This window comes from Vombatus ursinus, unplaced genomic scaffold (assembly GCF_900497805.2).
Source record: "Vombatus ursinus unplaced genomic scaffold, bare-nosed wombat genome assembly UNPS02014781.1, whole genome shotgun sequence".
NCBI classification, from domain to species: Eukaryota; Metazoa; Chordata; class Mammalia; order Diprotodontia; family Vombatidae; genus Vombatus; species Vombatus ursinus.
The window spans coordinates 11,145,166-11,168,772 of NW_020954559.1; the positions used below are offsets into that span (position 1 = coordinate 11,145,166).

The 23,607-nt window shown below is 37.7% G+C and overlaps 1 protein-coding gene across 4 annotated transcripts in view; it reads left to right on the forward strand.

Annotated features, from left to right (window-relative positions):
• LOC114046192 (rho guanine nucleotide exchange factor 7) overlaps positions 1 to 23,607 on the forward strand; it is a 317,431-nt gene that overhangs the window by 177,070 nt on the left and 116,754 nt on the right. For all 4 annotated transcript variants that reach the window (XM_027866436.1, XM_027866435.1, XM_027866438.1 and 1 more), the window contains 2 exons: positions 15,028 to 15,122; positions 15,385 to 15,480. In XM_027866436.1, coding sequence (XP_027722237.1) covers positions 15,028 to 15,122; positions 15,385 to 15,480 — 191 coding nt within the window. The remainder of the gene's footprint in view (positions 1 to 15,027; positions 15,123 to 15,384; positions 15,481 to 23,607) is intronic.

The window sequence follows — 23,607 nt, forward strand, 5'->3', positions numbered from 1 at the left end:
TGAATGAATGAATGAATGAATGAATGAATGAATGAATGAATGAATGAAAAAAAAGAATTGTTAAGTGCTTTTTACGTGCCAGGCACAGTTCTAAACAATGGGAATATAAATTAAAATGGAAATACAGGGCAGTTGATTGAAATACCTTATTTGAGGATTGACATTGTTGATTTGATTACTGTTCGAAAAGCTAATGTAGGAGTAGATGAGTAGCTTGTTGGTGACAGTTAAATGACTTCATGAAGGTGACTTCAGAGGAGCGGGCAGTGTGGGCAGGTCAGTCTTACCAATTCTTACCAATCAGGAAAAAGCAGGACCTCAGAGAAAGACCAGAAGAATCAGGTTGCAACCAAGAAAACGTGGCGTAAAGATGACTGGGGGATCATCAGTCGGTGTAGAGGGTCAGTGGCAGGCTCCTTACAAAAAACTGGAGTGCCAGAGTACAGGACCTCAGGATAGGAGGTGGAGAGTCCCAAATGGCATGAAGATGGTTGGAGAGGAGCAGGCCAGAATGGGAGACTGAGTGGAAAAGACTTGAGGGACAGAAACCAATTAAGAAACTGTTGCAGTCTCTTAATTAAGTGAGAGGTGATGACAGACTACAGTAATGGCTGTCCCTGGTTCATCTTTTACTCTTTCCTTTAAAAACAAAAACAAAAACCAAACAAAAAAACTGAACTAAATAAATAAATAATGATCATTTCCATATACATTCAAGAACAGGAGAGTAACATACATGAAACTATGTCTGTTATGTAGTGTTTGCTTTTATTTGTAAGAATATAATAAGGTCAACGTGTAACTTTCATACTTGTCCTGTGTCTATTAATTCTCTTTCTCTCTCCTTTGCAGGGGAGGGGGTGGTATCCCAATCTCTTCTTCCTCATACTATCCCAATCCCATTGGAAAAACAACCAACCAAACAAAACACTTTTGGCATGTATCAAGCAAATCAAGCAAAAAAATTCCCACATTGGCTGGTGCATGAAAATTTATTTCTTCTCTAGCATGAATTCATTACCTCTCAAGAGCTCAGTTGCATATTAGTTACTATTTGATCAGAGTTCTTAAATCTTTTAAAGTTGTTTTTCTTTATAATGTCATTGTATAAATTATTGTCTAGATTCTTTTCACTTTGCCTCAGTTCATACAAGTTTTCTGAGGTTTCTCTGGATCCTCTTCTGCCTTTATTATAGTAGAATGATGTCCTGTTATGTCATATATATGAATATTTTCACATAATAATTTGTTCATTCATTTCCTAGTTGGTGGTTACCTTTAGTTTCTAGTTCTTTGCCACTCCAAAAAGAGCGGGTGTATTTTTATACATGTGGGTCCTTTTCCTATTTCTTTCATTTCTTTGGAGTATGGACTTAATAGTGACATCACCAGGTCAATGGGTATTGCACAGATAAATGAATTTTGGGGTATAGTTCCAAATTGCTTTCTAGAATGGCTATACTAATCACAATTCTATCAGTAGTCCCTTAATTCTAATAGCCCCTCCAGCATTTCTTATTTTCCTTTTTTTTTTTTTAATAAACTTTGTCAATCTGATGGGTATGAGGAAGAACTTCAGAATTGCATTAATTTGCATTTTTCTAATTATTAGTGACTTGGAGGTTTTTTTCCACATAGCTCTTGAAAGCTTTTATTTCTTCCTCTGAAAACTGCTTGTTCATATCCTTTAACTATTTATCTATTGGGGAATGGTTCTTGTTCTTATAAATTTGAATCAGCTTATTTATGTATCTTAGAAATGAGTACTCTGTCAGAGAAGCTTCCTGCATTTCTTTCCCCAACCTGGAAACTGTTTCCTTTCTAATGTTAACTGTATTGATTTTTGCATGTGCATTAAAGCTTTTTTCTTTTATGTAATCAAAATTATCCAATATATCTTCTATGTTCTCTTTCCATTGTTTGGTCCTGAATTTTCTCCCATACATATTTCTGAAAGGTTATTTATCTTACTCCTCTCATTTATGGTATGACCTTTTATAACCAGGTTGTATATCTATTTGGAATTTATTTGGATATATGATATGAGATTTTGGTCTTTACTTAGTTTCTGCCAAATCGGTTTCCAGTTTTCCCAGCAGTTTTTATTGAATAGTCAGTTCTTACTGCAGTAGCTGGGGAATCTTTGGGTTTATCAAACACTAGGCTACTAGGTTTTTTGCTTCTATGTTTTGTATACTTCATCTGTTGCATTGATTAATTTTTCTGTTTTTTATCCCATACCAAATTGGTTTTGATGATTACTGCTTTGTAGTGTAGTTTGAGATCTGATGCTATTAGGTTCTTTTTTTCCCTCCTTTCCCCCTCCCCCCCCCCCATGATCTCTCTTGAGATTCTTACCTTTTTGTTCCTTTAGATGAATTTTAGTATTTTTTTTCCCTAGCTCTATAAAGTAATCCTTTGGTAGTTTGATTTTGTTTCATTAAATAAGGAAATTAAGTTAAGTATTATTGTCATTTTTATTATATTGGCTCAACCTACCATGAGAAGTTTGTATTTCTCCATTTATTTAGGTCTGCTTTTTTTTTTCTTTCCTGTTTTGTAGTTCTATTTGTAAAGTTCCTGTGTATGCCTCCCTCATCTGCACTTTTGTAGGAGTGCTTCTCTATGCCTGTAATAAACTTCTTACTTATGTCTGCTTTGTAGAATCCCTAGCTTCCTTCAGAACACAGTTAAGGTACCACCTCAGACCCAGGGTCTTTCATAATGGTGGAAGTATGCACTGGGCCCGGAGTCAGGAGAACTTGGAGTTCAAATCTGGCCTCAAACACTTACTAGTTGTGTGGCCCTGGGTGAGTCACTTGATCCCTGCCTCAGTTTCCTCATCTGTAAAATGGGGAATAATAAGAGCACCTACCTCCCAGGATTTGTGAGGATCAAATGAGACCATACTTGTAAAATGCTTAGCACAGTGCCTGGCACATAGCAGGCCCTCTATAAATATTAGCTATTTACTGTTATTTTGTCTATACTTTGTATTTGTTTATTTTAATACATGTTTTATCCTATCAAGATAATGTAAGCTATTTAATGGCAAGGGAATATTTGATTTTTGTTTTTGTGTCCTTAGTGAGTAGAACCAAATAAGTTACTTAAAATATTAGTTTAAATTGAATTAAATGCTGAAACAGTGAGTAGGAAGATTAGTTTGTGCAGAATGAATTGGAAGGGAAAACTGAAAAAAGGGGAGGCCAGTTAAGTTGCTGCAATAATCTAAGCCAAAATTGTTGGGTACCTGGGCTAGTCTGGTGGCAGTATGAATGGGAAAGAGTGTAAGAACATTTTTAAAGTAAGAAATAACAAGACTTGATTGATCAGCTATTACTACTTCCATTGTCTGACAACCTGCAACTTAATCTTGCTGGTTGCTGCTTCCTTATAAGTCACTATAAGTGACATTTGTTAGGGCCAAAAGTGGCTTTATAAGCTGCAGAGCTCTGAGATTAGAGCTCAGTTTAATACTTGCTCCACCATTTTATTTTGTTTTCCAAAATACGATTCAATGGTTGATGAGTATTCCCTATGATCTGTATTTGAGGATGACATTCTTACTCAGGAGGGAATAGGCACATTCTGAAACTCTGTAGTTATAGCATTCATGAATTATTACACTGTAACATTAGAATTTTATAATTCCTGTAAAGGTTGCAGAATGTCTTGGATATCTCACATTAGAGATCAAAGGGGTGTTGTGGCAGATGAGTCAAGCCCTAGACCAGAGGAAATAAAACTTAAATTTATGAACTTTTTCAGGCAACCTGGATATGTGTGTGGTGGTGGGAGGGGGAAGGGTAGGATAAGGGGACAACCTGGTGGTACTTGATTAAAGGAAATTTTCCCAGTCTGCTGACCTTAATCAGAATCCTTGTGAACTCACATACCAAATGGTATGCTGTAATTTTAATGTGCAGGTTTTACTGAACACATTCTAATAATATTATGTCAGTACATTCCAGTCCTTATGAGAAAAGTAAATACTCTTCCTATTTTCATTCTTTAAATGTTATGGAAAGGCAAGGTATATTACCAGTGAGCATCTTGTGTTTTCTCTATCTTATAAATATTATGTGTTGGTAGGCAAAGTTTAGTAGCTGCCTTGGACCAGCTAGGTATGTACTTTTAAAATAAAATGATAATGTAACCTTTCACCATTAAGTTATATATACTAGAGAAATACCATATTTCATCATTTCCACAGTCCTCTTCAGACCCCAAAGCACAGCCTTCCAGATGCTAGGCCAACAGGAAGGAACCATGCAGTCTTTGGGGTCTTGTTATGTCCATCCCCATTCTGTGCATTGCTAACCCTTGCCCTGAGGGTGCTTTGAGATATCAGTCTTCCTGTTGATTCTTCTTTTACCTTGTACTCATTGTAATTATCTTTTCTCTCTTGGCTGTGAAGCTATCCATGCCCCTTTACTTCCAGTACTTCTAGCTAGGACTTTAATGTTTCTGAAATTACATTATCTAGTACAGAGGTTTCAAACAGAAGCCATATTAAAATGTAATTGGGAAATGTTTAAATAAAATGAATAAATAATAAATATTAATAAATAATAAATAACATAGGTTGGATTGTTCTTCTGCATTTTCTGTAATCTTCTATGTTATTGTTCTCTGCTGGCCTGATTTTTTTTCCCTTTTATGTCTCTATCAGGTGACTGCTCTTCTTGCGCATTTCTGTCTGGGGATATATAGATTCAAACTGATGAGATCATAGATAGAACTTTAGCAAGTGGAGGATATATAACGTCAAGTAGTCTGCCTGAAGTATAAGGAATAGCTTGAGATAGGATTTAAAAAGTGGTTTGGAGTCAGTGGCTTAGAAAGGTCTTGATTTACTAGGATTTCCAAATGTTGTTTGGAAAATGTAAAAGGTTAATGAGCAAGCAGTTGATATGATTGGAGCTCTGCATTGGGAAGATGATGATGACAATTTAATGGTAACTAGTCTAGAATGGAGGTAGGCAAAGGGGGTAAGGAAACAAGATTGTATAAAGCTAAATAAGCAGTAATGGGGGTATGAACTAGGTAGGTTGAATGAGATTGGTCACAGAGGGGATAGAAATGGGAGATATTGCAGAGACAGAAATCATATCCTGGTTCTGCTGTTTAGATTTGTGTGACTTTGGGAGAAGTTCTGGGCTTCACTTTCCTTACCTGTTAAAAAGAAGGGATTGGACTTGAAATTCAGTCATAGGACTTTGTATCTAACTGCATTTGGAGGTAAGGAAGAGACCTGAGTATATTGACTTAGCCAAAAAAAGAAAAGAAAAAAGATCTATGTAAGTTGATTTTAATCAAAGCAGCAAAACCCTTATTTTTCAAGGCCAGGTTCCTGCATTTTGGTGATGAGTACATTTTTTATTACGTAAATCATATATTTGGATTTAACTTAAGTAATTTAGGCTTTCTTTAATTCTTTTGGTGTAATGCTTAAGAAAAAGTAATATGTTAAATGTTAAGTTATATGTTAAATGTTAAGTAATATGTTAAAAAAATACATATGACACATCTTTTTGTACTTAGCATTTTTACCTCAATCCTTCCCCAGAATATAAAAGTATATTTCCTTTATACTCATATATTGAAAAGAAGTCTAGCTTTGGACTCTGTTACTTTATGTGAATAACAGTGGAGGTCCACTTTGGGGCTCCACATACTTCTCTGCCAGATTGTACCTGATTATACCCTGTGGACACTCTTAAGGGTTTGGAAAAAATAAAATGGTTAGCTCCTGGGAAAGGGTCACTGGCAGCAAGGTTTACTTGTTGAACTGCCAGTTAATTTAAGGAATTATTAATTGATATATTGTGACCCAGGAAAGAGGGAAAAAAGGACACATGAGGTTCATCTATTCATAGTTGCTTTCTATCCATGAATTCGTTGTGCTTTGCTTGTTTGGGAGTAGGATAGGCTGTAGATAACGTGCAGTCTTAGCCCTGGTGCTTCCGGTTTATTACCAAGGAAACAGGCTCTTTACCTGGGAATGGGAACTTGTATCTTCATGCGTGGTTTAATGTGTCTCCTTTTGCTTTCCTTTTCTTGAAAAATGAAAAATTTATCTGGCTCCTCAATTTGAAGCCTGATTTATAGATCTAAATTATTAATTATTACCAAGGAGATCCCTTTGGGTTGAGGTGGGGCTGGCACATCTGGTTTTTTGATATTCACCAATGGCAGCAAGTGAGGAATAATACTTCAACCACACTTTAACAAGGCACGGAGAGTACAGGGGCAAATGATGCAGACAGTGGAAGGTAGGCAATATGTAGAAGAGAATGGGGATAAGTAAGTGTACAGAGAATCACATAATTTGGATCAGAATTGGGAGCTTTGGGGCAGCATGGAGTGCAGGGGGGAGCAGGAGTTAAGGGTTTCATTTTATTTGGTGGTAGGGGACAGACTAATTGTTGTCTTGCTACCTTAAGGTTAGTTCAAGGGGCAGCTAGGTGGTGCAGTGGATAGAGCACCAGCCCTGGATTCAGAAGGACCTGAGTTCAAATCCAGCCTCAAACACATAACACTAGCTGTGTGACCCTGGGCAAATCACTTAACCATGTTGCCTAGGGCCGCCCCCCCCCAAAAAAAAGGTTAGTTCATGAGCATATCCACATCATCTCAAAGTTGTCAGCAACACCTTAGGGTTTATTTATTATCATAATGCTATATCTAGAGCTTATCTCAGGTTTACAGATCAAGGGCAGTTAGTAGGCCTGAAGGGCCCTTACATTAAGACAGTTTCCAGTGGCTCCTATGGTCCCTTTATTTATGAGATGGTTTGCCACTGTTATGCTCCTTTAATATATGGTACAGTCTATAAGTGACTTCTAGGTTCCCCCTTTTAATCTGACTTCCTACTATTGTTACCTTATATTAGCTACTTATAAACTTACTATACTAACTAGAAGGATGTGTGTTTGTGGGGGGGGGGGAGAAGTTGGGTTGGGGGGACCAGAACAAGATACAGTTTTAACACACTTATCCTAAATAGGCTAGTAGGATTGTAGTGCTCTGCTCTTCCTTTGAGCTTCTCCATAGATTCTTTTGAAATCCTTTTGTAGAACTTTGGTACTTTTAATTTGACTCTTTTCCTGGGAATGGGAACTTGTATCTTCATGCATAGTTTAATATGTCTCCTTTTGCTTTCCTTTCCTTGAAAGCTGAAAAATTTATCTGACTCGTCAGTTTGAAGCCTGACTTCTAGATCTAAACCACATTTTTTGAGCCATGCCTTAGAGTGATTTACACTGGGACTTTCTGGGACTTTGTAAAATGGACTATACTGGGGCCTCCTCAAAGTAATAAAGATCTAAGTTTCTGTTTGGCTACTAGGTGAATGATACTGTGTAGGTTCATGAAGCCTTTTATGGTTGACAATTTAGGAATTGTCTTAAGGAATTGATTGAGCTCTCTGTGTGACTGTTGTTAACTAGGTTTGATTTTCCATACCTCATGACTCAGGGAAAGCTTGTACAGGATGAGCTCAGCTTTCTGTTTGTTCACCAGTCATGGATTTTTAAAGGCTGCCATCTCAGGACATACTTTCTTTTGGTCCCCAGTCTTATCAGTAGCATACTATGATGTAATTCTGGAAGTGAATCTTCAAGTGATGTCTCATGGGGTCCTGCAGTAGCCGGAACATGCTGAAAGCAGAAAAGGAAAAAAAGGTGATTATTAGAGCACCCAGACACAATAATGAGGTTAGAGACAGAAATCTCTTGCTGAAGTGTAGAAGGCTGGTGAAGGACTTCAGATAATTGCAAAATAGAGAACTTTGTAGGCAAGACTCAGCAAGTACAGCATTGCTTATTTTTTTTGAAAAAGCCATGTCTTTTCTCTTTTTGCATAAGAAAATGAGTAACTTGGCTATAACAGTTATTTTAGAATAATGCTTGTGGCTAGCAGCTGACTAGACTTAAGATTTAATTATTTCAGTGAAGTTAAGAGTATTTTTTTTTCTTGAGGGGAACAGATGGAAGGTTATTGTATTTACAACACATTCTTATTGGTAACTGTTTAGTTTTTGTGTATTACTGTTCACAAAGTGTTGTCTTTGAAAACCAGTATTAAAAACTAGTTGTCTTTCCATTGCATGTGATATAGTGAAGAAAAAAGAAATTTTGTATTTTGTATTAAACTTTTTTTTTTGAGAAATTTCTGGTGGCAATTTTTCTATAACCAGTTAATATTATTTGTATCTTCATCTAATATCTGTAGTTAAGAAGCTAGTTCATCTTATGTATATTTATTTTAACATTAGAAAAAAAGACTTTTAATATGTATGTCAATTCCTAATTGAGATATTAACCGTTTTTTGAGATCCCATTATGCTTGATTAACTTTTCCACTTTGTATTTTTATTTTTATTTTTTTAATAATTTATTTATTTTTAGTTTTCAACATTTACTTCCATAAGATTTTGAGTTTTAAATTTTCTCCCCTTCCTTCTCCTTCCCTCTTCTAAGATGCTATGCAATCTGATACAGGCTCTACTTATACATTGATATTAAGCATATTTTTCACATTAGTCATGATGTATAGAGGAATTAGAACTAATGGGAGGAACCACGAGAAAGAAGAAATAAAACAAAACAACAAAAGAAAAGGAGAGCAAATAGTATGCTTCCATCTGCATTCAGATTCCATAGTTCTTTCTCTGGATGTGGATAGCATTTTCCATCATGAGTCTTTTGGGGATGTCTTAGAGCCTTGCATTGTTGAGAAGAGCTAAGTCTATCACACAACATAACTGTTACTGTGTACAGTGTTCTCCTGGTTCTGCTCACTTCACTCAGCATCAGTCCATACAAGTCTTTTCAGGTTTTTCTGAAGACCTCCAGCTCATCATTTCTTATAGCACAATAGTATTCTATTACATTCATATACCATAATTTGTTCAGCCATTCCCCAATTGATGGGCATCCCCTCAATTTCCAATTCTTTGCCACCACAAAAAGAGAATTAATTGCTCCATATTTCTAGTCTGTAACAATAATGAGGATTTGGTCAGTTTATATAGTATAAGAAATATCCCTTCCTAGCCCTCTCCAACCCCCCCCCCCACCTCCTTGGTCGTAAACAGTACGCACAAGGAAATACACATATCTGTGTCAAACACAGATGTTTATGAGAAGTAAAGCTAGATAAGGGGGGAAAAACAATTTGTAGTAGAGTAAGAAAATAAATTCCAAAATAGTCTCCAGTTGCTTCCAGCTGAAGAGCAGAAAGGGGAGAAGGATAAAGAGAGTTTAATTTCTTTGCATTCTGCACAAGGTATTTGCATCATTACCTTGGCCACATAAGTGACCTGCCACAATGAGTCAATGCAATCTTGATACCTCTTCTTGATAACTCCCTTTATCTTCTTTTTTTCCTTACTGGAGTTCAAGTTTTACTGCCTCTACAGTTGCTATGTTACTTAGCTTTTCCCCTGCCATTTCTGCTACTCTATTATGTGCCATCTGTATACAAACCTCCCAAGGAACTGGCCCAACCCTGGTTTCTCTTTGTTGGAAGTTTAGTATATCATTCTTACTACATCATTTCATTAGGACCTAAAACTAAATTTCCCAAGGGACTATGAACTTAGTATTTGGAGACTGGCCACATATATAGGGAGTCTATTGGGTGCTACAGTAGCCTTCTCTCTAGTTTTCTTTAATAAATTCTCTGTTGTAGCCAGGTTGAAGTAATAGCAGTTCCTATAAAGTACACTTGTGTTTCCTGTTATGCATCTTGCTCCTGGTGTTTCTTTCACCTCTTCCCTTACTTTCCCTACAACCTAAGGAAGGAGTTTTTATTTATTTATTTTTAGTTTTCAACATTCACTTCCGTAAGATTTTGAATTCCAAATTTTCTCCCAATCTCTGCCCTCCCTGCACCCCAATATGACGTGCAATTTGACATTGGCTCTACATATACATTCGTAGTGAATCTATTTACATGTTAGTCATGATGTAAAGAAAAATTAGAACTAATGGGAGAAAATAGGAGAAAGAAGAAAAAAAAAGAGAGAGGAAAAGAGCAAATAATAGGGTTTAATCTGCATTCAGACTCTATAGTTCTTTTTCTGAATGTGGACAGCATTTTCCGTCATGAGTGCTTTGGAATTGTCTTAGATCCTTGCATTGCAAAGAAGAGATGAGTCTATCAAAGTTAGTCATTGTTGCACATTGTGGCTGTTACTGTGTCCAGTGTTCTCATGGTTCTGCTCACTTCACGCAGCATCAATCGATTCAAGACTTTCCAGCTGAAGTCTGCCTGCTCATCATTTCTTATAGCACAGTAGTATTCCATTAAATTCATATACCACAACTTGTTCAGCCATTACCCAATTAATGGGCATCCCCTCAATTTCTAATTCTTTGCCAACACACAAAGAGCTGCTATAAATATTTTTGTACATGTGGGTCCTTTTCCTGTTTTTGTGATCTCTTTGGGATACAGACCTAGAAGTGTTATTGCTGGGTCAAAGGGTATGCACAATTTTATAGCCCTTTGGGCATAGTTCCAAATTGCTCTCCAGAATGGCTGAATCAGTTCACAACTCCACCAACAGTGCATCAGTGTTGCAATTTTACCACATCTTCTCCAGAATTTATCATTTACCTGTTTTGTCAGGTTAGCCAATCTGATAGGTGTGATGTGGTACCTCAGAGTCGTTTTGATTTGCATTTCTCTAATCAATAGTGATTTAGAACATTTTTTCTTATGACTATGGATTCCATTTTGTATTTTTAAAGAAAATAAATCACCAAGTTCACAACTTCTTTCTACTCAGAGAATTAATGCACTGTTAGGCTGTGGTTTCTGGCCCCAACTTAAGAACTACTGTTGTAGTGTGATATTTATGTACATTTTTCAGAAGGAAGACATTTATGATCTCACCAGACTCTTAACAAATAAATGAACAATTTTTGACACCTCCATATGTGATCCCTTCTCTCCTGCCTTGCTTCCCCATTCTACTTTTAAATGAATACAACCGTTTAGGGAATTCACTGGAGTTCAATGTCACCAGCAAAAGAAACCACAAGTTCTTCTTTTTAAATACAATAGCATGTTAGATATTTAATCGGGTTTGCATTTAATTATGAATGGCTGGAATAACTGAATTATCTGCTCAAAGACAGTAGTGAATTGTATAACCCAAATAGTATTTGTTAATGTGCATTTGATAATCACAGGATATTGATATCCTTTTTATATTAATAAAGTAATGCATTTTTCTTCACATAAATTTAAACATGGAGATCTCCTAGGTATTTAGAAAAATGAAAATCTATCTAGGAAATCTTTTCTAGGTGATTAGATTAGCACCTGATGTGGTAGAAAGAATGCAGTGTTATATACTGTTAGAACTGGATGTGGCTTTAACTCTAATGAGACATCGAGGTTCAGGGAGATAGTTACTTTTTTAAAAAAACAAATTTCTTTTTTTCACCCTCTCCTTCCCACTTCCCTCCTCCCACAGGGAAGGGTGAGAAGAAAAAACAAAATTTTGATAACAAATATGGATAGTCAAGCAAAATAGATGTCTACTTGTGTCACGTTCAGAAATGTGTGTCATTCTTTATATTTGATCCCTTCTCTGTAGCATGTTGAACTAACTTATTCAAAATGACATGTCAAATTAATGGTAGAAGTAGAACTAGACCCAAGATCTCTTTGACTTATGGTTAAGGTAGTCTTTCCACTACACTATCCTGGAGCCTAGGATCAAAGTTCATATTATTATTGCTCACTCAGTCAGTTTATAAACTTTTATTAAACACTAGGGATACAAAGGATACAAACAAAGGGCAATAACTGGCTCTACCTTCAAAGAACTTCTGTTCTGATGACAGAGACACCATGTGCAAGCACGCATGTAACATATACAAAATCAATGTAAGGTCGTTTTAGGAGAAAATTTGATAGCAGCTGGGGGTGGGGGGGGGGGAGGGATTAGCAAAGGCACCACGCCAAAAGGTGGTGCTTGAACTGAATCTTGAAGGAAACCAGAAAATCCGATAGGTAGTGTAGAGCTGGGCATTCCAGGCATCAGGGCAGCTAGTACAAAGACTTGGAAAGAGAGAGGGGGCCATATGAACAGAGTAACAAATAGGCCAGTATGGTTATATCACACAATGTGTGGAGAGAGGTAATATGTAAGAAGACTAGAAAGCTCATGAAGTAATTTAGATGTCAAACAGAGAAGTTCACTTTTACCTAAAAGGAAAAGTCCTCCTTATTTCCCCATTGCAACTTAGAAGCTCTCCCTTTATTACCATCAGTCTGTAACTTCTTCTCCTTTGAGGTTCACTCAATCCATATTTATCACCCAGTCAAGATTCTGGTAGCTTACCTACAAAACTTCCAAGACATTCTCCATTTCTCAACAACTTTCGCAGCCGTGGCTCACAATCTTTCTCCTTTCTAACTCTTCTCCTCCTATTCAGAGATTTCAACTTACATATTGACATGGCCTCATACACTCTAATCTCCTAGTTCCTCAGTTTACTCCTTTTCCATGACCTGTACCTCCACCTGAGCAACATACCCTTGATCTTGCCATCACCCCAAAATATTCCTCTTTCATTCTCATGAACTCTGAAATTCCATTTATCTGATCATAATTTGTTATCATTTCATCTTTCTGTCTATCTTGTGTATCCTACCCCTGTTCTTTGTTCTTTCTGTGCTCTCCAATTATCCCCTAGTTCTTGCTCAGGCTATCACCCCTGTACTGGCCACAATCTTCTCCTTTCTGTATCTTGATTGTTTGGTGAGCCAGTTTAACTCTACACTATCGTCTTCACTTAAGTCCTTTGCCTCTTTATCTTGTTGCCGGTTTTGTCTTTCTGAGCTTTAGTCTTTGTACTGGCCGCACGCCGACCTTCTGCCGGCCGCACGCCGGTACCCTCTCCTCCTATAAGGAGCACACTACCAGAGTCATACTCACTTCTGAGTCTTCGGTCCTCAGCCGGATAAACACACAGAGACGAGCCATCGGGAGGCGCCAACACCAGAGCTTTATTCAGAGGCCATCACAGCAAGCCATCATAGCAAGCCCAAGCAGCAAGGCCAGAGCAACAGGGCAGGAGCCAGGAGAGAGCGCGTGTGATCTGACCACGCTTGTTCCTAAATACCTACCTAGCCCCTCCTCCCCAGCCCGCTTACTAGCCAATGATTGTAGGGTCAGATACCGGAAGGGGCTGTCTGAGTTTAGCACACCAAGGGGGAGGGAGTGACGTAGGAAGCTAGGACTGGATACAGGGAGGAGGCATCTGGGATTAGCACATAGACAGAGTACGTGACCTAGGAAGTCAGACTCAGACACTGGGAGGAGGGTTCTAGGGTCAGTGCTGCACAAAGGGACCCAGGAAGTCAGGAAGGTCACAAGAGGCGTCTGGGGATGACATTGCATATAGGGAGGGGACTAAGCACAGGGAACTCAGTCCTCTGCCGTCCCACTCCCACGTGGCACCGCCCCTTGCCTCAGGAGCTCAAGCTCCGGCTACTTCCTTGCACCCAGCTTATCTCACATAGCACTGCCCACTGCCTCAGGGCTTCTCCGTATCCAGCCCATCCCAGTTCACCACGACTCTGCCTACCACAGCCCCTGCCTCGACTTCCAAAATACCCAGATCTTACCCTACACTTGCCACAGTGCCCAACCTGGTAGCTGCCAGCATCAGACAGTCCCTCACAAGTCTTGGATCACTCCCACCCAACAAAGCTGGATAAAAATTCATGAAACTCTGTTGACTAAGTCTACTACAAATATATATTCAACTGAAAAAAATTTCAGTTGAGGCCTCATTGTGGCAAGGTAATCCTGTTACACCTCCCTAAATGATTAGATCCTCTACTGACCATGTGCTTTTTTCAGATATTTCCATCTTTCCTCATTTCCATGACTACCCCTCTCTTTTCCTCTCAGCTGAGAACCTTGCCTCATATTTCACTGAAAAAAAAAGCGATGCCATTCACGAGATTTTTGCCTTGTTTTTCATCTCACATCACTTAGATGTATTCCTTTATTATCACATCCTTGACTCTGTCTCATGTGCAGAGGTGGCCCTTCTCCTTTCTTGACTTCTTTGGTTTTCTTCAAGTCCCAACTAAAATCCCATCTTCTATAAGAAGCTTCTCCCAATCTCTTAATGCTGGTGCCTTCCTTCTATTGATTATCTTCATGATCTCCAATTTTTTCTCTGTATAGCTTGTTCGTACGTAATTGTTTGCATATCATCTCCTTTATTAGACTGAGCTTCTTGGGAGCAGGAACTGTTCTTTGCCTTTCTTTGTCTTCCCAGAACTTTACACAGTGCTGGCCAAATGATAAATGCTTGATAAATGATTGTTGTTGATTGTTACCACAAAAAGTGCTGTTACAAATATCTTGGTGTATTGTGGAACCTTTATGTTTGTCAGAGATCTCCTTGGGATGTATACTTAGTAGTGGAATCTTTGGGTCAAAGGGAATGATTATTTTAGTCACTTTACATAATTCCAAATTGCTTTCCAGAATGGTTTTTTCACTAATTCATCGCTCTACTGAAAATATATTAGTACGGCATGTTCACGTTTTATATATTTCAAAGACATAATGAATGGTTGTTGAATTGAATTGGAATGTGGTTAGAGTAGTGTCTTGTAGTTGTATGTCTAGTTCCTTTCTGACTAGTTGTGTTAGGCACATTGATTAATGGTATATATTCTTTCTACTCTCACTTTAGAGCTCTTTGCTTTTTTTGTTACTACTTATTCAGTAATGTTTTTGGCAAGATGGGATGGGATAATTTGAATAAGTATTAGCTATAGTTCCTCACATAGATTTGAAGAATTAATAGGTTCAGAACCAAAGAGCACGGGTGAAGTAATGATCTCAAACACTTCTATAAAGGCCTGAGATAAGACTTGAACAATAATCGTATTGTAATTTTTCCCAAAGTGTGTAATTCTTGTGCAGTGTTATCATCATTTGAAAGTTAGCTAATAGTCATTCATTATTTATTGTAGGTGCTACAGAATATTTTAGAAACAGAAAATGAATATTCTAAAGAACTACAGACTATTCTTTCAACTTACCTGCGACCATTACAGTCCAGTGAAAAGTAAGTTAGATTATTAATTCTTGTTATTATTAGAAGGGATTTTTAATACTTAAATAATTCTATGCTACTTTCTGTCCCCTTACTACTACCTGCTCTCATCCTTTACTGGAAAGTTGATAATAAAAAATGGCATTGAAGGATTTTACTTTTGTATTAAAGCATGCTTTAAAAATAAAAGAAGAATTTTGTGGGTTTTGGATGGGGAGGAGGCATGTTTGTAAAATTGCTCACATGTTTTTACTTGTGCTTTTCTTGTCTCCAGGTTAAACTCAACAAATATTTTATATTTAATGGGAAATCTAGAAGAAATAAGTTCTTTCCAACAAATGCTTGTACAGTCTTTAGAAGAATGCACCAAGTAAGTAGCATGCTTTAAAATTGCGGTTTTCCTTTTGGTTCCCGTAGTATTTTAAGGAATTGTGTAGTTAAGACCCTTTCAGGTTGCAGATTTCTACAGATTTAAACTTAGGAGGTTTTGAATTTCTAGGATAGCTTAGTGTCTATAGCAAAAGTTGTGTTTAGGTGATCTAATTTCCCTCTTACTTTGTAAAGTGAAGATATTCTTCTCTTCATTTCACAAAAATCTTGGCTTAATGAGCTTATGCTTTCTAACTTGGGGTACTTATTAGAAGCCAAAGAATAGAAGTGATCATTTGATTTATTGTAGAGCATGTGGGAAACAGATTTTTAAAAGTACTTTTAGGCTTAGAAAAAAAGTATTAGGCACCAAAATCTCTCCCCTTTTTGAAGGAAATAGAGCTGAATGATACCAGTTCTGGCATTTCTCACCTATATTGAATGTTTTTGTTACAACAACTTCATCATGTAACTTTTTGCAACCAAAAGAGATGCCTCAGTAGTTGTTCACAATTCCAAATATGTTCAGGGCTGTTACCCAGTGTCCTTCAGAAAAATGTAATCTGTGAATTAGTTATTACATGGGACATTTGACCCATGGTGTTGTGATGTAGTTTTGGAAATAGAGCATGAAAAGTTACCCAGCACTTTTCCACCACTGCCTTTTCAAAGTAGTCCATTCTGTTCCCTGTAGCCATCTTGTAGCATTTCTCTGTGGTTTTGAGAAGCAAATAACAGAAATGTACACAGTATTTTCTGATTTTTGTACATTTATTTATGTTGTAAGAAATTGGGAGGGTAAACATATTTCCAAACTTCTGTATGGAAAGAGGTTTCTTCCATGAGTATAGCTTAGTTCCTTAACATTGCCAGTATCCCAAGGATGAAAATATTTTCTCTCTTCATCCTTCTTTCTCTCCTCCCCTCTCCATAACTTTTACTTATGTGTTTTGAAAAATATTGCAGTCGTTTTCCAATATATCCTCTTTCTTATTAAAATCCTCTTTTTAACAAAGAAATTTAAGCAAAACCTCATCCTGTGACAATACAGTCATCATTCCACATTTTTTAGTTTCCCATGTCTTCTCCTAACAGGAGGGAAATATGTTTCCTATTCTTTAGGACCTTGATTGGAAATTGTAATCTGGGATTGGCAGCATTTTAATGTTGGTTTCTTCTATCACTGTATTTTTTCTTGATGTCATTTCATGCGAGTTTTGAATGAGGCCATTGCTGGATAGAACTTGGGACATATTCACACATTTTGAATTGTTCTGGATTGTGTGTCAGGGCACGTAATGGTGGTATGCCCTTAAGACTTTGCATTGAAACTCTCAGGGGAATGTTTTGTTCTCCCTGGAAGATTGGGCAACCAGTCCTTTACATGACTAATATACTTTCTGTGGCTGTTCATTGACAGCAATTACAATAACAACAATTTATTGGGCACCTGCTATGTTCTTGCTAGTGTTTGTGTTTTTGAAGTGTTTAAATTAGAGCTTTGTCCTCTAATTTTTGAGAAGTGAACACGTTGTAGTGACAGGCTTAGTCCTATAAATAATATATTTAAACATTAGTCACTCATGAATATAAAACATAAGGAGAGGTGAGAGTTATTTTTGTTTTCCTTTTAAATGATGATGTCTTTCAAATGGAACAGTGTGTTAACTTCAAGGGTCCTGCAGGTCTTTGACCCGGCCCTTATTCTCTTCCCCTACTATACTATTTCACTTGGTGATCTCATCAGCTCTCATGGTTATCATCTCTATGCATATGACTCTCAGATTTTCTTGTCCTTCCCTAATCTCTGTCCTGATTTCCAGTCTCATGTCTCCAGTTGTCTTTTAGACATCTTGAACTGAATGTCCCATAGGGCTCTTAAGCTCAGTCTGTCCAACCTGAACTCATCTTTCTCCCCAATTCTTCTTCTCTTCCTAGCTTCTCAATTACTCTCTGAAGTACCACCATTTTCCCATTCCTCTAGGCTCATACCTAGGTGTCATCCTAACTGCTCACTCTCACCTTCTGTATCAAATCAGTTAATAAATCCTGTCTATTCCTCCTTCATAACTTCTCTCATATATGCCCCCTTCTGTCCTCTGCACCCATCCTGCTGCAGGCCTTCATCTCTTCATGCCTGATTACTGCAGTAGTCTGGTATTTGGTCTCCTCATTTCAAGTCTCTCTTCATTCCAATCCATCTTGTACTTAGCTGTCAAACCGATCTTCCTAAAATGCAACTCTGACCATATCACTTTTCCCTTTTCCCTTATTCCTAACCCTTACCACCGTTCAATAAACTTCTGGTTCAGGATCAAATCTAAAATTCTGTTGGGCATTTAGAGCCATTCATAACCTGGCTCCTTTTTGCAGTCTTCTTACACCTTACACCAATCTATATACTGAAATCCAGTGATACTGACCTTCTTGCTGTTCCTCTCACATGACACTCTTATCTCCTGACTCAGGCATTTTTTTTTACTAGCTGTTCCCAGTGTCTGGAATGCTGTCCCTCCTCTTCTCTGCCTCCTAGGTTCCCTGGCTTCCTTCAAGTGTCTACTAAATTCTCACCTTCTGCAAGAAGCCTGTCCCTAGTCTGCCTTAACCTAGTTCCTTCCTTCTGAGATTACTATCAATTTATCCTGTATACATTTTGTTGATATATATAGCTCTCTTCATGTTGCCTTTTCCATGAGACAGTCACCTCCTTGAGAACAAGGACTAATTTTTTTTTTTTTTGCTTTTCTTTGAATACCTGAAATTTTGTATACCAGAAATTTTTTTTTGTAAACCAGTCCTTAGCACAGTGCCTGCCACTCAGTAAGAACTAAATCAGTACTAATTGGCTTGACTTGACTTGCTCTTTTCCATTTTATCTCATTGATCTCTGAATGTCTGATTTCATTCCAGTTTGTTTAGATTTGCTTCTTCCTAATTCTTGTAGGTGGAGAGGAACAAACTTGTCCTGGACCCTTGATTTATGTCAGCTTGCTATGTTGTATTGGCTAGAAAGTCAGCTCTATAAATTGATTAACAGCTTGCTAGACTGAAAATAGGTTTATCACTTTAATTTTTTGGCAGTCTTTAATGTTCCATCAAAGCACTTTGTATTAGAACATATAGTGGAAAGAAGTAGTATGCCAGAATGACTAAACGCTGGCCTCCAACCAGAAATTTAAATCAGTTTTCTTCTTGTAGCTTTCTCAGCCTGAGTAATGTGGCACATTGATGTGCCTTTGAATAGAGTAGCTTGAGTGTCACTCAGCTTCTCTACCTGGCAAATAGGGTTCATTTGCTGTAGTTTTAATTCTTTGCGAAAGGCATATCTCTTCACATAATGATAGCAGACATTGTTCATTTTCTCACTGGTGTTTAATAATATGGCCTAGTAAATGGAATGTTGAATTGTTTTCATGAGAACTGGGATATAGTACTGATATTTTTCCAGGTTTTGATGTGACTTAGGTAAGTTACTAAATTATAAAGTATGGTGACTGTTTACTCATTTATAAAGTAGGGTTTAGAAGACCTGTTTCTCTTCCTAAGAAACTTCTTTTGTAGTAATAATGGAAATATCCTTTTTTTTTCCTTCCTCTCTATTTTAATGATAACTTTTCCTTTTCATTTTGGTCTGTTTCTTTACTGAAATTTCCAGCTCCTTAGAATATAAAATTATAACAGTAAGTTTTAGAACTGCTCATGAGCTAATTCCACTCTGTCTGCTCTTACCTTTTACTATTTACAACTCTTATTAACTTACTTTCCATTCTTGCTATTTCCCAATTTTATAAAACCTCCCTCCTGCTTCTAAACACATGTTCATATTGTTCCAAGTATTACAGAACATTTCCCATTTGTCAGAATGCATCCTTCCTTTCCTTTCTTTAAATTGTGTTTCAAAGCTCATTTCCCTGAGGAAGGTTTTTCCTGATTCCTTATTATTTGACTTTTAAAAAACAATCTTTACTTCATGGATGTTTACAAATCATTGTATTATATGTATGTTTTTCTGGCCCTTGTGTCCTTCTTTTTTCCCCCCTCCCCCCGCCCCAGTTGCCCCAAATCACACAGCTAATTTAAAATTACCTAGGTATCCTGACTCCTGTTCAGTCCACAGTACTATCTAGACTCTTATTCAGAAAGCACATTCAAAGGTCATTTTGTCCTACTCGCCTTCTTTTCTTTTCAGGTATGTCAATACCATCCCTGACAAAAAGTCAATGTTGTCTCTGGTTGAAAACATTTCTAATGACAGGGAGATAAATCATTACTTTTCAAGGCTGCTGATCCATTGTCACAAAGATCATCCTCATATTGAGCCTAAATCTGACTCCTTGTTAAATTTATTGAATTTAATTGTATCCCTTTACAGCTCCTCTGGTCTTCAAGTGATCTCCTTTGTACCTAATTATGATTCTTACTACTCATATCAGAGAAGGGGAGCTATAAACTTGAATTGTGCAGCCTGTAGGAGGTTCTGGATTACAGGGTCCTTGCAGTGATGCCCTGAACATAGTACTGGGGGTGTGAGTAGTCTTCCTCTAAGGTGAAGATAAAGGCTGTGATGTCAGGACCTCTAAAGTTGCTATTTTGTGGATATCCAGCCTTTGCTTGTGAAGTTCATTTATTTCTCTTCACTTATTGCTTTACTGTCCCACTTCTTTTGTGGGTCATATGTGTCTTTGATGATGCCTTTTATGCCACTTTTTACATGTCAGGTGAATTTTGCAGCCTACATTTCTACAATATGTTCTTTCCAATATCCTATGGTCACAAGAAAATTTGAATCTTAAGAATTCATAATGTTTATTCACTGATCGATAGACAAATGGGAGAATATTCAGTGTTAAAAGATAGATTTCTGTGACAGTAAGCAGCTTGGAATGATTGAAAGCAGTGTGTTGTTTCCAAATGTCATCCAGCCGGATCAGCTCCTATTTAGTTCCAAGGCCAAGTCCATCATTAACACTTGTACAGGGTAGACATACATATGCATAAACTTATTTTGTTTTATCATTAAAAACAGTATTCAGACACTGGTAATTGTGGAGTGGTAGAATTGTCATGAATTGTCCATGCCCAGAGAAAGCCCAGGCTACTATTCCTGCCACACTAATCAAAATAGAGGCTCTCCTATTCACTAGGCCTCAGCAACTGGGCCAACCATTAGGGAGAAATAAATAGCTTCTTTGGGTTAGTGCCTTAAATACTTAACTCTTTAAATAGTGTCAGAAATGTCACAACTGCAGACAAATGCTGAGGTACCCCAGCTTTTCTGTGAAACCATCTCGTGCTAATTGGGAGACATGTAGTCATTACCCTGGATTATACTTATTGTCTCATTGTGAGCATTAGCATAACTGTTTGGTGTATGTCCTCAGTGTGTTTATTATGTATACCAGTTTTTTCTGTCTTAGGTAGGCCCATTGAGGTCTGACCCATCTTGTTCATTTTATACAGCACCACTTAGACAACCAGATTCTTAGTAAATGCTTTTGGTAGTGATGTTTGTGTTTACTTGGCAAGAATAACTCTCCAGTTGGTCAGGCTTTGATTTCTTGTGTTGAGCTGCTTTTTTACTTTGAGGGCAGTTTTTTGCCTTACTGCAGTTTGTCACAGTGCTTCTTCTGTTACAACCCCCATGGATTTTTTGCCTCTTCAGAAGTTTTGTCTGCAGTTGTCCCCAGAGCATTTCTTACCTGGGAGGTACCGTGATGTGCAGCTAGCACTTTGAGATCCTGAAGGATTCCTCCTCTCCTCTTATCAAGTAACTAAAAAAGTGAAAATGGCATGCAGTAGCAGGCAGCAAGTGTTTGGCAGTTAGACTTTAAACAGTGAGGACATAAAATTTCTTTCTAACACCAGAACTTGGCTATCTTCTACCTTCTCTGACTCTAATAGTGTTATCTAATATTATTGAATATCACATTTATAAAATGGTAAGGTTTACAAATTGCGTTTACTCAGAACAGTGGTATACAGATTAAGAACTGGCTATCTAGCCTAAGCTCTCATTTTCTAGAGAAAACCACGGCCAAGCGTGGAAAGTGATTTAGGTAGCATTTGAACCCAGATCTCTGGACTTCAGGGCCCATGCTTGTTTTACTTTTTTACATTGCCTTTTTTTTTTTTTTTTTTGGCAGAAGAGAAAACTGGGGGTTAGAGAGATTAGGTGACTTGCTCCCTAGTGAATAGTTTATCTTTATGATTACTTGGAGTGTTTTTATCCTCTAGTGTTGTACAGTGGGAAGCTTGAGGACTTTTATCTTAGTTTTGGTTTTTAAATTTTTTTTTTGCACCACCAGCATATTTTTTCTAAGCCAGTGATGCTTTGTATGTAATGATGTGATGATTTTGTAGGTGACAGGTGCTTAACATACAGTTTTGCTCTCCTGCTCCGCATCTGAATATAGGAATATTAATCATTCAAAATTTGATTATGGGTATAGATCATTGAAAGTTTCCTAATTTGTTGCTAACTGTGTTCCATGGTAGCAACTTCACTTTCCTTCTCTCCTACTTCTGTTCACTGCTGAGGAACTTCATTGCTGCCCTCTGAAGATTTCCTCGCTGCTTTGTAGCCCCTTTCCCACTCTTTTCCTCTTTGTTCCCACCCTTTGGTGCTGGGGGGACTGTCCAGGTGAGGAAAGAAGAAAGCCCTGGCTTTCTTGTAAGTGTTTTCCATGGGAACATTTATAAGTAGTAGTTCTGTAATATTGTTACAGTCAAAGTTCAGCTGTATAGCATGGTGTCTTCCCTCCCTCCCTCCCTCTAACTTAGAAAAATAGACTTGGAACACAACCTTTTTGCCATAGGGAGGTCTGTTCTAGGTTTAAAGCAGAGTGAACATTAAAATCCATTCAAATAAAAACTTAAGGGTAATTTGGATTGTTTCAGTGGATTGTGGTTTGTTGTAATGAGTGAACTGCACCCTAGTGTTTGTTGATCGTTTTTTTTTCTTCTTCTCAGAATCATCCTTTCAATCCTTTTATTTTTTATTCAACACTTACTATACTCTTGTATTTTGCTATGTGCAGGGATGGGGTAGGGGTGGAGTGGGAGATCACAAAGATAATAAGGCATTATCCCTGTCCACAAGGAATAAATAGGGGAGATAGGCTGTGAACCTAAATAAATGTAATTTAGTGTCAAGTAAGATATTGAATACACAAGAGACATACAATAGTGTATTGAGAGTTTAGGAGAGTGAGTTTTTTCCTAGCTGGGAAAAATCAGAGAAGGCTTTCATGGAGAGGAAGTGGCATTTAAAGTCATTATTAAAGATCTTTACCATCAGGCAGAGATTGGAGTAAGATATTCCAAACTTAGGGCCTGTACAGACAAAAGCACTGAGGAGGAGGAGATGTATCAAAGGATCATTTTGGAGCTTGAGGGGAAGAGACCTTAGATCACTTTTAGTTCCAGGTCCTTATTTTACAAATGAAATCCACAGAGATATTTTGCAGAGGAAATTGAAATTCAGAGGTGAACTGACTTGCCCAGGGTCACGTAAGTGCTGATAGTACTGCTATAATATGACAGACATTCCTAAAAATCACCTTGGTAAGTGAATTATGTAATACAACCTACAGAGCTTATGTGGGAAATGGGGTTAGGGATATAACACTCAAAACTTTGTCAGTGACACACAGAAAAAGGAACCTAATAAAAACCATAGCACAGTTTTTATACATACCGGATGGTTAAGGAATACATAAATACTACAATAAATAGTGGCAGTGTCAATGACCTTGGGGTGCTGCTGGGCCTTTGCCCTGGTTTCCATGGGGCTCCAGGCTGGAAGAGTTGGCTGCTGGAGAGAGGGCAGTCTCAATGGGCAGCAACTCTAAGGAAGTGGGGATGGGATGGAACGTGGTGGTGGTGATGGTGATGGTGATTGGTTTGAATGGGTTTTGGTGAGCCCTCCTCTGCCTTCAGTTTCTAGGGCACAAGAAGATATATAATACATATAGCACCTTACTTTGGAAAAAGATAGTAAGTTTGCTTGTGGAAGTGGGTATGGGAAAAGTAGCAGCCTGTGGGTTATTGAGAAGTGGTATCATCCACCTTTCAGGATAAATCAATATCCAGTGAACTGAGGTGGCAGGTAGACATTTGAGGCTTCTGT